General features: G+C 44.1%; 1 protein-coding gene and 1 long non-coding RNA gene across 2 annotated transcripts; both read right to left on the bottom strand.

Annotated features, from left to right (window-relative positions):
- Positions 1 to 6: 6 nt before the first annotated feature.
- LOC130582817 (uncharacterized) lies at positions 7 to 4,275 on the bottom strand. The gene is made up of 3 exons (XR_008966347.1): positions 4,059 to 4,275; positions 2,255 to 2,669; positions 7 to 1,824 (listed from the first exon to the last, which is right to left on the bottom strand). It is a non-coding gene; the product is annotated as an uncharacterized LOC130582817 (long non-coding RNA).
- Positions 4,276 to 6,983: 2,708 nt separating this feature from the next.
- CHMP1B (charged multivesicular body protein 1B) lies at positions 6,984 to 13,233 on the bottom strand. Its single transcript, XM_057381734.1, has 8 exons — positions 13,111 to 13,233; positions 10,832 to 10,929; positions 9,978 to 10,124; positions 9,315 to 9,383; positions 9,059 to 9,166; positions 8,659 to 8,702; positions 8,298 to 8,370; positions 6,984 to 7,678 (listed from the first exon to the last, which is right to left on the bottom strand). The coding sequence occupies exons 1-8, from the start codon at positions 13,124 to 13,126 to the stop codon at positions 7,634 to 7,636; spliced, it is 600 nt and encodes a 199-aa protein (XP_057237717.1). The 5' UTR covers positions 13,127 to 13,233; the 3' UTR covers positions 6,984 to 7,633.
- Between the last annotated feature and the right edge of the window lie 1,763 nt (positions 13,234 to 14,996).

Raw genomic sequence — 14,996 nt, 5'->3', positions numbered from 1 at the left:
CATGCTCCGCCTGAGCCCCGCGCAGGGTCGGGTTGCGCCGAGCCAAAGGTCAGAGGAACCTCCAGCCTGCATTTTGCCATTGCTTGATTATTCACATAACAAACAACCTGAAGACTGGGGGGGCTTCTGTGTGCCCACAGACAGGGCCCGATCGCTGTAACGAAAGGAAAGGCCGTTTCTAACTCTCTCCTGGCTCCCCGCTATCCCRAATCTCCCAAAAATAATTAAGCGAGCAGATGGTGTTTGTGGAGCTGGTGCTTGGCCACAGACTCCTCGCTCTGCCACGTCCTGCTTTTAATATACTGCACAGCATTAATCAAGCAGTTTAGAAGCATCCTGTATCAGTTGTGCAAAACAGGGCTTAAATGATTTACTGTCGGATTCTTTCAGCTCCTGTTAGGCTCCTGTTTTTCTTTCATGTGGGGAGCAGGGGTCAGCGGCGGCAGGAGATCCGTGCTTTCACTTGGCCAACATTTGCTGCTGTCATTCCGAGCCCGCTCCCGTCCCGCCGAGCGACGGATGTGTTCATGCTCCCAGCCCTGGATGCTAATTGATTTTAGGGAGCCCATTCATCAGTTAAATTTAGTAGATCACCCACCAGGTTTGCTGCTCACTGTCAAAGGTAATTCAATTAAAACTCCACAAGTGTGACTAACCAGTGGATGGTAAATATGTTCACCAGCTGTGTTTGCTGGGCTTTCTCCATGCTATTGTGTCTGTGCCTGGTGGAGGATGTGCCCGAGCCCTATACCTTGGCTGATTAATGTATACAACAGTTCTGCAGCACTGCCAAAAAATTAAGCCCAAATGTCACCTTTGGGATGTGAATGTCTGAGCATAAGAGCTTCAGAGAAGAGAAATCCTCAGGTGTGTTAAAGGCAGCAGTGCTACAGTGGTTGAATTAACTCAGGTCTTGGGGTTTTTAAAATAACCTYCCAAAAAATCCGATTTGGATTTTTGGTATTGAAAATAACCTTCCAAAGGCTCCAATTTGGATTTTAAGATCCACTGACAATTTGGTTTCTCTTCATTCACTCCCAGTTTGCCCTCAGCTATCGGTTCAGAGTTGATGTGAAACTATCCAATGTGGTTTTATCCATCACTCAAGCCGTGTATAAATCAGGGAGATGTCGCAGGAACTCATAGAAAGATGATTCTATTAAACCCTGAGGTGAAGGAGCCTTGCTAGACCCTCCTGCCTGCTGCCATCGGGCACTCAGATGTGGTTTGGTAGTAATTAAGCGCATGGTTAACGATCCCGTTGCACACCACGGGACAAAATGGTGTGTCTGCTTAATAGATTAAAGGAAAACATTCTCTGAAAAGCACAGGTAAACAAGACACTCATCCCTCAACCTTTCACCCTGGAAGACCAAGGTTCACATCCCACTGGAGCACAAATAAATAGGGACTGGACTCCCCTGGGGGGGAATTATAGTCACARTGAGACTATTTTGGAGCACGACAAGAGTTGGTGGGGATGGGAGAGGATGGGTGGGATGCCGGCTTGGAAGGGGCTGGAGACAGAGAAATTCCTTAAATCCCYGCCCATGCAAAAAGCAGCATGGATTTACTTGCAGTCAATTGCATACTTACAGGGACTGCCTAAAGTTTTTCTTAAAAAATTAACTAGGCAGCAACATGGAGTTTCCAGGAGCTTCCACTGCGCAGGTCCCATTCCAGCAGCCCCTTCTGCAAGAGTCAAAGCCCACACARCACTGAGATTTCCTGATTTCCCTCTGGCTGTAGGAAATTAATGAGCTGGAGCGACTCTGCAAACCACCGGCCTTCCTGCACATCCCTGTAGTGCAGGAGGAGGGAAACCTGTGTGGTAAAGAGAATCCTGAGAAAACAGGCAGATTTCCCAAGCATCCCTATAAACATTAATGAAGAGCTTGGGAATATCTGGTCTATTTATTACTCTAACCACAAGCTAAAYGAAAGTGCAAAACTTCAGCAATAGCGTTAAATTTGGAAGAGAACCTGGGTCGTTCCATATTTTCTGCTTTAAACTCAGCACACACCACACAACTCGGGGTTTGGTGAGTATTAACCTTTGCATTTCTAAAATATTTGGATGAAAAAACAGTGCTATTGTTAAATGTAATAATTACCACCAATAAATTAGTGGTAATCTTTACACATAAAATTACTSTTTTGCCATTTTTACATATAAAATTACTCTGCAGAAAAAGTTGTAATTCTACATTTTACATGGAAACATGAASATTTTAGGCAGTGGTCAAATACTTACCAGCAAGGTAACTGGATAGGGAATGGCTTTGATATCCAGCTRCTGCCAGGAATCCTGTTTTTGTTGGTGCTGTTGAGTCTCTCCCTTCTTCTGGCATTAATAAATAAAGGCACCTGCTCTACAAATCAGCAGAAATCTGGAAAATCATTATCACTCCAACACGGAAACGATGCCCATCACGACAGAACAAATGGGGAACGGAGCCTACACAGGACTTTAAAAAAGGGCTCTATTTGTCAAATTACCAGAGGAAAAGTTGATCTTACTGTTATGGACTTTATCCACTTCCAGGTCACATCAATTAGTCACAGCAGGCTCGTGGAGACTGGAACTAATTTACAACACTCTGAGCGGGCCCGCCTGCTTCTCCTATGGATTTCCAGGCAAATATTGGGACTTCAGATGGAACCTGGAACTGAAAAACCACCAGCAACAGAAATTGAGCTTAATGGTTCCAGGACTGACCTGTTTCGCAGCAAAAGAAACAAAGCCCTGATTGTGATAAGAATAAAGAGAAATATCTCCTGTAGAGATTGCAGGGTTATGTTTATCTAATCTTTGAAAAAATAAAGGAGTCATAAAAGCTTTAATAAAAAATACTGAGCRTCTTTAAAGGAAGTTTTAAAATGTTTTCCTATCCCTGACAGCTCATTTTGACAGAAATTGATTGTGATAAAGAATTATGAATCAGATAGCAGGGAAATTAAATTAAGCTGATTATTATCTTGTCAGATACACACATTATGTCATGTTCATTGCTTTAGACTTTTGCAAAAAGATTGTTTCACTCAGGTTTAATAAATTCAGAACATCCTAAGCAACACACACAGGCATGACTGTAAAGCATCTTTTTTTATAGACGTTCAGATTTTGTTTCGATTACTTAGATATTTATATTAATTATTTCTACTTTTGGTTTATTATTATAATTAGCATATTTATCTGTATAATTTTGATTATTGGATTATTAAATACACATATTTAGATTAGAAATATGCAATATGAAATATTTTATTCTCTTTCTAGGCAAGGGCTGAGAGCAGCCTCTGTGCTTTGAATCTGGATCTGGCAGCTCCACACAGCGACCAGCGCCGCTGGAAGACCTTGGAAAGCTTTCCCAAAACCTGGATCCTGCAGCCTTTTGATTTTGTGTTTTGAGCCACGTCATGCAGCTGATACAACCCAAGTTCCTTTAATAAAGAGCAGTAAAAGGAAGCAGGAGCCTGGGAGACTCTCTCAGTGCATCTTCTTCCCAGTGAAAGCGGCTCCACTGGCACGTGAAATTAGTTACAGATTGTTCACATCGGGCCTTTCCCTCCTGGAATGGTAATGAAGGGAGCTGCTTCCGAAACAAGCAAGGCCACTGACCCTTCTCGGGGTTCCTTTGGAAAAATATTGTTTGAAAAAAGAAAGTTGGGAGCCAAGTGCTGCCRTGAGCTCCAAGCAGCCCGAGCAAGAGGTGAAGCCAGCACTGCAGTGAACTGCAGAGAGAATCTTGAAATTAAAGTCAAGCCTTCATCAAATCAAAGCTCATCAATCCTCTAACAAAAAAATAAAATTTACCTCTAAAATCAATTTCCATCAGTATACACCAAGCGTTTCCCTATGTATAAAACAAAAGAATTATCATAGGACAAAGACAGAAAAACAACAGATAACAACCCTCAAGATTATTTAAAAATTAAAAGTAAACTCAAGTTTTAAGCACAAGGTCACTCACTACCACACTCCCAACAGATCTCAGAGACCTAAATTACCACTGAAAGCAGTAAAGGACTTGGAAGAGGATTCAGTGCMGACTGACCCCATTCAGCTGATGGCCCTGTGGATGTGCTGCTGGGCTGGATTTTGGGATCGAAGGCCCAGCACAGGCATGTCCTAYTGCAAGTGGATACTGCCCAAATAAAGGTTCCTCGGGAGAGACTGTTCCCTAAACCAGCCAGCTTGCCTTTAACTATTCCAAGCAGTCATTGCTGCAGGATCCACARAAGCAAAGCCTGAAGTGCCCTCTGCTGGTTCCCAAACAACTGAAAAAAAAAAACCGTAGACTTGAAGATTTTTRGGTCTGGTAAAGACAAACCCAATTCCAGACTCTAACCCACATCACCAGTTTTCCAGCGATCCTTTGTTCTGTGTGTAGATTGAAAACCCTCTGAGATGTTTAACCACAGGGCTCACTCCATATCGGAATAAACATTGAGAATCACCTCATATTAGAGTTTGTGTTGCTATACTTAAATATTAACTACTCCCCAATTATCCCAAATTTCTCTCAGTAGTACCCACTTCATTTTCTTCTTGTATTCTCTCCATAAAGATTTAATTTTCTGGATGTCTTCCTATAGGAAAGATAACACATTTTGTCCATCTATGCACTGAGACCTGTAGCAGCCACACAACCTGGACACACACCCAAAATAAGTTGTCTGTACAATTTTATTTACCACCTGCAGTTACATTTACAAACTGTCCCATACAAGTAAAGCAGTTTTCAAAGTGAACTCAACCAGAGCTACAAAAATTATTGTTTTCTATACACATCACCAGCTTCAGAATTTATGTCTATACACAACTGCTGATTATGTTTAACAAAAATTCACTATTTTTTTGGCTCTGAGGATCTCCACAAAGGCAACTTGATAGTTTTATCCCATTGCAATCATGACATGAAAGTTCTTGTTCTTGTTTTCCTTCTCCCTCCTTTCATCTGAAGCTTTGCATGGCTTTGTTTTGGAATTCTAACGAAGACAGAGCTACCACAAACCAGCAGTTTTAGTAACAGAAGATAAAAATGCTGAGCAAAACCATCCAGCAACATTTCAAGCAATGTTTCTCTTTAGATGTGCCTGCTCATCAGCAGAAATATTGAAATTTTAGCTGGCAATAAGGTTCCAGAGTAGCACAAACAAGTGATTGAACATGAAATGAACTTTACAAACTCAGTCAACTTACAGAGACAAAACAAGGTCGGAGTGAGGAGCCAGAGCTACTCAGGGAAATGTTTTGAGGAGCCTGAAGGGAGGAAGGATAAAACTCAAATATTGCTTTAAGAGTAATTTTCAGCTTTAAGCATTTCCAAATGACACAAGAAAAATGTATATATTTAAAATATAACTTAAACCTTTCTGGATGMAGCTCCCAGCCACGAGTGAAAGCATTTCCCCAGGAGAGGGCAGGAGTTCTGTACGCAGGAGCTGCCAGCCCCAAATCCTGGCAYGGCTGGAATACACACTAACTCCTGGAGTGAAGTCAACTGGGCAAAGRTTCCCTGTCTCAAACACCTATTTCTTTCTAAGCCTCTTTGCATCACAGTCCCAAACATAACCTTAATTATGTTGGTCCAACCTTTACATTTTTTAATTCCTTTAAAGAAACAACACTGGAAATCTATGCTGGTCCTGGAGTTCACCAGCTTGGGCTTAGCTCAAAACTCCCCCACAATCAATAAAATAACAAAGGTACTTTAACTTTTCTGTTGCAGCAATCTCAGTCCCACTCTTTATTTTTAAATCCCTCCAAGGCTCACAGCAAGGCAACAGACTGGGAAAATCAACCATGTGGGATCTCAGAATTGCTGTCTGACCCTCAACTAATTCCAGGATGGCCAAAACCAGTTTAACAGCAGCATCATTTCTAACATTAAAAGAAGTCAGCCACAGTAGCTGGAGCTKTCTGCTCAAACACTGAAATCTCAGCATTCTATGCACAGCTCCAAGTAAACTCTGGTGTGGAGCGACCCCACAGCCAGAAGCTTCCAGCACTCTCATGATATGAAATAACTGAATATTAAAAAAATGAAGGARGTCCAGCAAGGCCAAGGCACACACACAGTCACCCCAGCTGGGTAAGTGGGTTGCATAGATACACCATGATCTTGGTTACACTGTTCAGAAGCAGCCAGAGAAGAAAATGCAGGAAAGAGTCCYTTTCCTAGGATGTTTGATTCATAATTTGAAGGATTGTAGCCAGACTACAGMTGTCASTATGTGGTTTTTAAACACCTTCYAACTTCTCCAGTTTACAGGAKGAACACTCAAARTGTTGTCTTTAACCTCACTTTCTTMCRAGTGAAAAGATCTCATTTTAAACTCGTGGTCTTAGTTCARCTGCCAGAGTGAGAGACAATCCCACATTTTAGGTTGTTTTGTCTATCTAACTTTGCTTATCTTATTTTCACAGTAACCTTCATTACTTCAATACATAAACATCCTCATCAACCCTTGAGTGAGGTGGGTAACACATTCAAAATAAAGGCTGAAACTGCTCTGAAATGTTTCATTTTTGCACATTTTCACTGAAAAAATCCTGCTTGAATAGAAAAAGTGAGGTTTGGGTTTTTTTTTTTTTTTTCCTTAAGCAATTCCCTAACACCAGAAAAACCAGAAAAACCACGAGGCCCTGAACACCAGGCAATTAAAAACCAATTCCAAGCCTGGTGCACCACACCTTCCCTCACCCCTACAAAGACAAAACATACAAATGAGCCCAAAAAAAMCAGGGAGAGAAGTTGAACATCACTGTTTATCACAACACATCACAAGTGATCTCAGCTACAAATTTCTACAACCATTTTTTGCTTTACAACTGCAACAAGAGTTTGAAGCTACTGAGAGCAGCCAGACTCTCTTACTAGGAAGAAATATAAAGGGATTGCTAAAATTAACTCCTCCATACAACTGGAATATTACAAATCAGGGGATTTTATCTGCAGAGAGCAACAGRCCTGGCAAAGAGTCAAAAAATATATTTTATTCTTCCTGTGCTGAAGTGATGCCATCATATAAGACCCCACTTACATGAAATCAGCTTTTGGTAACATATTTTTGAACTAAACTGCTAATTTCAGCACATTTATCCTAACTTTAAAAGACTAAAAAACTCAAAGTCCACTTATTTGTTTCAACAAGTGCATTTTGCAGGAGGTCCACGCTGTCCATCCCTGCATTCCAGGAGTTTGGCTCTGTAAGAAAATCATCTACAGCAATCATCTGAACTGATACATCAGTTCTCCAACCATGAACAGTCCTCATAATTTAAAAAAAAACCACTTCATAATTTAAAATATATCTCACTGGCACTCTGCTTTGCTTGGAACTAGAATGTACCACCATTAGTAGCTGACTTAGAACATCAACTTGAATTTGTGAAAAAAGCTTGCAAAAAATAGATCAACTTCCAAATGTACASAAAAGGACATTAGAGCTGATATTTTTGGGTCACTTAATGTATTTTAGAAAGAGTAGCAAGCTGGGAGTGAAGTACCCTATATTACAAATATTCAAACACCTAAGCTGGACTGTTTTACACCTCAAGTGTAGTGCAGGGTTAGTTCCGACAGGGAATTTGGAAACAGGTCCAAAAAACTCCAGCTTGGTTCAGTTAGACTTGATCACGTAGGCGGGCCAGTCTCTGTGACAGCTCATCCTGCACAGTTAGAAAACACAAAGGGAAAAGCAACTATCAGGAACAGGAAAAGCAACTTTTGCCATCTCATGTCCAGCTCACATCAAATTCTCTCCTGGCTTAAMAAGATTTGCTTAAGACCTCAAGGATGGCTGTGAGGGAGGAGTTTCAGAACACAGAATTAAACAGAAAAGGGGTGGAGTTTTTGTGGGTTTTTTCAAAGAACGTCCGATATCTGACAAGACAAGAGAATGGCTGTAAGGGCACATTTTGATATTTTAGAGCAATTCTTCCCTGTGAGGTGGGGGAGGCCCTGGCACAGGCTCCCCAGAGAAGCTGTGGCTGCCCCTGGATCCCTGGAAGTGCCCAAGACCAGGTTGGACAGGGCTTGGAGCAGCCTGGGATAGGGGAAGGTGCACCCAYGGCAGGGGGTAGCACTGGATGGGCGTTAAGATCCCTTCCCTYTAACATTTAACAAATGTGTTGTTTAAATTACTTTGATAGCAAGGCTGTTTTAACCACAGTTTCCTTGGGAYAGCTGGATAGAATTCAGCAATTTAYCACTTTGTTTTGACTGMRCATTAATTCTCTCATCCCATTTCTCCAGAAAACACTGACCTCACTGAAATCCAACATTTACCTGTTCTGCTGAGGCAACGCTTGTACCAACAGAACCTGTCTGTCCTTGAGGTAGTTCCATGTTCAGATCAAGGCTAACAGGAAGAAACAGAGCAAAAACCAAAGTCAGGAATATGTGGATAAAGGGGGAAGCACAATAATTGACAGCAGAAGAATAATGAGACAGCACTCCAGAGTTACACAGGCTGGTGAGTAATTTTGAATACCAAGACAAGTCATGTATCTCCAGAGGTAAAAACAAAATGATGTTTCTTCTCTGCTTCCAAGAAACAGACTTATAAAACAAGGGTATCTGACCTTAGATTTAATCAGGAAGGGTTGTGGGAACCAAGCTGTATTCAAGAAAKAAAAATTTCACCTACCCTGCTTCGTCTGCCATTTCCTGCAGGAGCATGTCCACTTGGTTCTAAAGGAAAACAAAATGGATTRGTGCATTTGSAGTTTCTGRCAATCTCTTCTGTTAGATTTTCAGAGAGCAGGAATTATTTTAACAAAACTGATTTAGAGGTAAATGCCTTTGGAAGAATAGTTTTGTACTTAATCACCAGAAGTTATAAACTCAAAAATAAGGAGCAGAGCTGCTCAGCAGTTATAATGACATTAATTGGACTTTGGCTTGTGAAATAATGCTTCTAGAGAATTCAACTTATCTGCAAAAAAAAACCCAAACCTACAGCTGAGAGTTTCAAGTTCTGACAATGAACAGTTCAGACACATCATAATTTACGATGACCTTGTTAAAACATATTTTATTATTCTTACTTGTGGTGTTGTTAACGTCGTAGTGTTGCTCATTGTGTCTTCCATCTGTTGTGTCTGAACATCCAGTGTCTCAAACTGATGCTCAAATTTGTCCATTAGTGCAGATATCTATAAAAAAATCACATCAATAATTTTCAGACAACAGAAAAAATACACCTCAACCAGAAAATTCTTGATTGAATCTCCCTTTTTAAAACTTGTGTCTATTATCCCTTTTGCTTTTGAAGTCAGCTCCAAGAAAATGAAGTCTATTTACCTTTTCCAAGTTCATACTCTTCAATGTGGCATCCATAGACTTCACCACCCCTGCCATCGACTTTGTTACCTGAAATGAAAAGAAGGAAATTATWACAAGGAAAAATGAGCAGTTTAGGAACAAATCCTTCCCTGTGAGGGTGGAGAGGCCTTGGCAGTATCAAAGAGAAGAAACACACTACTGCCCTCTGGAATGTAATATTTTAAATAGCTCCCACCATTTCAAATTCTAGAAATTAACTCAACCACTTGAAACACACATACTGAGGCAAAAATCACTAAAAATGAGCTTTCTAAGGCATTAATTTCCGTAGATTTGAGACCTATCAGTGTTAAGTGACACATTTGGTCCACAGGCCGCACTGCACAATAAACTTTCAAGATGAAGAGTGGTCAACCAGTTTACCTTAAACAACTACCTGAGCTAACAAAGAACTCTGGCATCACAACTCCTACTTCCTGACTTTATGTATTTTGAAGGGGAGAAGTATCTTTGTGAAATAACCCAAAGAGCAGCTGCCAGAGGAATTCCAGCACCCGACTGACTCTTGGCTACATCTCAAACAGAAAATTAAAGTTCCCAGCTCATTGCAGCTGGAATGAAATCACTCCAGAGAAGATGGGAGATCTCCTCCTTGCCCCTGCAGAATGGGGAGAGCCTCACCTTGCCCATGGTGACAGCAGTCTGGACTCGGGCTGCCACGGCGTCCACGCGGGCGCTCATGCGCAGGAAGTTGATGGCCTGGTTCTTCTGGCGGATGGCGTTCTCCGCGTGGATCCGYGCCACTTCCATGTTCCCCTTCTGAATGGCCTTGGGAACGAGGGAAAGATAAAAGGAGAAGTGTTTTACTCTTCCTTGCCCTTGTCAATAGCATTTCTGTGTAGTCTGTTTTGGTTTTGAGAGARGAATTTAGTCACCGTGGTTTTTTCTATTAAAAAAGAAAACAAACCCCTCCCTCCTCCCATAATAGATCCTAAACACCTCCAAGATGTGAACTCCTAACTTCTTTCCAAGGAAGACATCTAGAATGTACTTCAAATAGGCAGTTTTGCAGAGCTACAGAAACATAATTTTCTGTTCCTGAAAACATTTCCAGTTTCAAGACACAAACATGGGCACAGGTGGTACAGCTGTATCTCATGGGCAAAAACACAGTCAAATCAACTCAGTCTCTCTCYACTACTTCAAGGACTCAAAAGCTGTTTTGAAGTTCCTGTCACAAGCTCTTTTAACAGAAGATGATAAACATGAAGTGCTTTTGAGAACCACAGTCCCTACCAAAGCACATACAAGACAATCCYCTTGGGAAGCAAATGCCATGAGCTATCCATGAGGATACACCAGGATTTATCCTCATGTTTATTAATAAGCAYAGGAAGATTTACAGTCACATATTTTAAATCACAAACATTGACCATATRATTATTAGCATGCACACCAGGGAAATGATAAAACACCAGATGTCTTTCTGCTCTAATAGGCAAGCAACAGATCTRAAAAACTCAGTTCAGACTTACCTTCTTAATTTTAGCTTTCTCAGCCTTTTCTTCTTTGTCGCATTTTTTYGAGTTCCTGTTGAGCTCCTTTGCAGCAAACTTCAAATTAAACAGGTGTTCTGCAGTGCAAGTTAAGGGCTCAAAGCTACTTCAGACTGATAAATCCAATCACCAAACACCCCCCAAGAGGAACTCAGAGTGGTTCTCTGCCAGTCACTTTCACTCCCACAGCTGAAGCCYGTGACTCTCAGTGCAATGTTGTGGTTTCCAGATCTGCCTGGAACCTCCCCATCCAAAAAAAAAATCCCAAAGCCACATAGGAACACTTCAAATGAACAGTGTAACAGCAAACTGGCTCAGCYGGTCATGGCCAGCTACAACCCAGCAGGATCTCAGATTCAAATTGCTATTCCAGCTCCTTCCCAGCCCTGGGTCATGTGAGTGATCCCAGGCTCCCTGACAGCTCCATCATCTGACTTTTGAGCAGAGAGTACTTCAGTCAGGAAATGTTTTAATAAAGTTCAAGTCCTGCTCGAACTGAAAGCTCTAAGAAAACAGTACGATAAGCCTTCACAGTGACTTGGAATGACTGCACTAACCTATTACTGACAGAGAATAGTGTGTGCTGGGAAATAACAATCAGAAAACATTCTCTTAAAAYACTGTTGATGAAAGCTTCCAAATAGCACCAGTCTTACTCAAACAAAATGCRAGTAAAAAGCTTTGAAGGCTTCTATCCTGCCACCTGTGATATCCCAAGAGGAAGATGCAGCAGGTACCAAGATGATTAACAGTTGAGTGGAAGCACAAAGCTAACATTATGAGTACTTGAGGTTTCTTCAATATTTCAAGTATATAAATTATTCCAGAGCCATTTTCTGCTTTAAAGTCCAGCCATGCCTCTTACTCTGACAGCAACCCGGAGACATTAGGGATGTATTTGTTACCCTATAAACATCATAAGCAGGTTACACACAGGTAACAGGTGTGATTTTGCATTTAGGGTATCTATTAAGGTAGGTACRAGTGGCAGAACAGTCTATTTTGAAATAACTTCCTCAGTTACTCAGCTGGGGAATTTACCTGACATTAAACCAGCTTACCTGTCACCTCCTCAGCTCACCCATCCCTGAGAAGCACATTCCTGCTCCTCCCTCCAAGCGTCTTTCTCAACGTGCCACAAGCCAGGTGGAACCCAACTTCCACCTCAGTTTGTGACTCACAGTCAGCTGCTCCAGCAATCCTGTCAGTCCCTACCAGGCCGACCGGCAATGCCAGCACAGCCTGCACATTCCAACCACACTGAGACTGCTGGAATCCACACTGAGACCTCTGGAATCTCTAAGTTTACTGCCCCTATGCCTTAAGATGATTTTATACAGTAAGCCCACACAGGGCTCTGTGTGTACWTTCTTTCCAAGAGCAGGAAGCACAGCAGACGTGGTGGTGGCTGTTTGGTGGGACAGCCCTGCTGACATCACTCCAGCCTAAACACGTCTGCTGTCCCTGCTGCACAGCTGGCACTGTTTTTAGTATAAATTGTGTTTTCTGCCTCAGGAACTGGGCTGTGCCCCCATCCACCACAGCCCTGCTTCCTCCTCCTCCTCCTCCTCACTCCCAGCCAAGGGATCACGCCTTGGGAAGAGACACCGAACTTCCCACTCACTTCCTTGTCCCTTCAAGGCAGTAAAACCACAAAMCCATGGAATAACTGAGGTAAGAAGGGATCTCTGGAGATCACTCAATCCAATCCTCCTGCCCTGGCAGGGTCACCTGGAGCAGGYGTGTCCAGGTGGGTTTGGGATGCCTCMAGAGARGGAGACTCCACACCCTTTCTGGGCAGCTGTCCCAGKGCTCTGMCCCCTCCATTSAAAGTTCTTCCTCATGTTGAGAAGGAACTTCTYGGTTTTTAGTTTATGCCATTGCTCCTCATCCTGGTGCCGGGCAGCACTGAACAGAGCCTGGCACCATCCTCTGACATCCCCTGGAGATATCTGTACGACACATGAGATCCCTTCTCGTTTTTCTCGTCTTGTAGAAGAGAATTCCGAGGTTCAAAGAGCTCAGCTCCAGTCAGCGCCACACCCAGCCCTCCTTCCCCTCCTGCTGCTGCCCCTCGGGCCCCGCGACCACCGCCGTGAGGAGCGGGATCGCCTCCTCCTCCTTCCCCCGCGCCCCGGGGGCTCCTCCCGGCGGGGAGGCCTCGCTCGCCACCGCCACCTCCACCTCCACAGCACAGCCACATCCCCCAGCCCGGCCCCGGCGGCTCCCGGCCCGCCCGCGGTCCCGCCCGAGGATACTCTCCATGTTGGACATGCTGGCGGCCGCGGGGGGAGCGGCGCGGCTCCGGACCGGGCTGGGGCGGCGCTGGGCCCGGGGCGGCGGCGGCTCCGGTGGCTCCGGGTTCCGGCCCCGTGACGAGCCGGGGCGGGGCTGCGCCTGCGGCTTTGGGCTGGGAGGGACCGGGAACCTCGTCCCGGCCCTCCCCTGCTGTGGGCAGGCACACGGCCATGGACCGGGGTTGTGCAAAGTGTGGCCGGCCGGGACTGGGACGCGTCCAGGGAGGGGAGGCCACAGCTTCTCAGTGAAATCTATTGCCGGGCCTCACTAGATTGACAGGGAACAATTTCTTTCTGATATCCAGTCTAAATCGCAGAATATGGAATTGCAAGGAATCTACAAAGATCATCAGTCCAGCTCCTKTCCCTGYASAGACACCCCAGCAATCCCTCCCTRTGYATCSCTGRSAGCGCTGTCCGAACGCTCCTGGAGCTCTGGCAGCCTCGGGGCTGTCCCCATTCCCTGGGGAGCCTGGGCAGTCCCGGTACTCTCTGGGGRCAGAAGAACMTTTCCCTGATACTCTGCCTTGGCCTAGCTCCATTTATTCCCTCAGRTCCTGYCCCTGTCACCRCAGAGATCAGTGCCTGCCTCTCCACTTCCCCTCACMAGGGAGTTAGAACTGCAATGTCTCCTCTCAGTGTCCACCATCTGAACACACCGAGTGTCCTCAGCTGCCCCTCAAGGCCCTWCAGCATCTTCATGTCACTCCTTTGGACMCTCTCTGTGCTCCTTCAGTTTGAATCCATCCCCACCTTGTCCTGTCACTCCAGTTCCTTGTCAATAAATCTTGTCTCTTCATCTTTCTTGTCGGCTGGAAAGCCGCAATTAGGTTACCCCAAAACTTCTCCAGGCTGGACACTCCCAGGACTCCCAACTTTTCTGTGGAGCAGAGCTGCTCCATCCCTCTGATCATCTTSGTGCCTCCTCTGGACCCRCTCCAGCAGCTCCACATCCTTYATRTTGGRATCCCCAGGGCTGGAGGCAGCTCTGGAGGTGGGGTCTCACCTAATYGGGGCAGAATCCCCYCTTTCCTGCTGCCCAGGACTTGGGGGGTTCTGGGCTGGGGCATGTCCAGCCTCTCACCCACCAGGATCTAGATTTAATGATATTTTCTGCTGAGGCATCTCAGACAGAACCCGCCAAAGCAGTGATGCATCTGAGCTGGCAGTTCCTCCCACGTGAAATGCCTGGAGGAGTTATGGATAYGGTAATAACGCAGGAGTGCTCGTGGCAAATGAACTGCAAAGAGTGTGGCAGAAGACACTTRAGCAAAGCCAGTAACTAATTATTCTTGCTGGTGTCTCAGGAGTCTGAATTTATAGTGATAAAGATTGCTGAGTCCTGGCTCTGAAAGCTTTGAAACCCAAGCGGTGACACCACAGCAGTGACAGACTCCATGTGTGTAACAGGAGAGGTCTGCAGGAAGGGCCTTTTTGTCCAGGAGATGGGAAAAGATGAGATTTTCTGGATCTGATGACTCTCCTTATCACCAGTTCACAGAAGCGTTATTGTCTATGGTTTTAAACCAAATCTCTGGAGGGCTGTAGGAGCAATTTAACATATTTAATAGTTCTCTATTTAAAAGAGWCTGTTCCTGCTTGGACAACCCTCCTGTGTTCAGCCTCCTGGAAGCTTGCACGGTAATTCTCATGAGTAATAGTTCTTTAAATGAATAAGGTTTTCCAGGGTCAGAAGCAAACACGAGATCATTGAATATCCACCTTTTTTTTTCCTCTAATATTCCTGGAACTCTCTCATTAGGACATGATTTGGAGGTGGCAGTGATATTAGATAGAAAGTGTTAGAGTGATCATCTGCTCTGAAAAAAATGATTCATTTCAGTGCT

Source organism: Malurus melanocephalus, unplaced genomic scaffold (assembly GCF_030028575.1).
Source record: "Malurus melanocephalus ecotype Western Australia unplaced genomic scaffold, MMel_1.1 scaffold_525, whole genome shotgun sequence".
NCBI classification, from domain to species: domain Eukaryota; kingdom Metazoa; phylum Chordata; class Aves; order Passeriformes; family Maluridae; genus Malurus; species Malurus melanocephalus.
The sequence above is the reverse complement of the archived record's forward strand: the minus strand, read 5'-3'. Positions and strand labels throughout refer to the sequence as shown.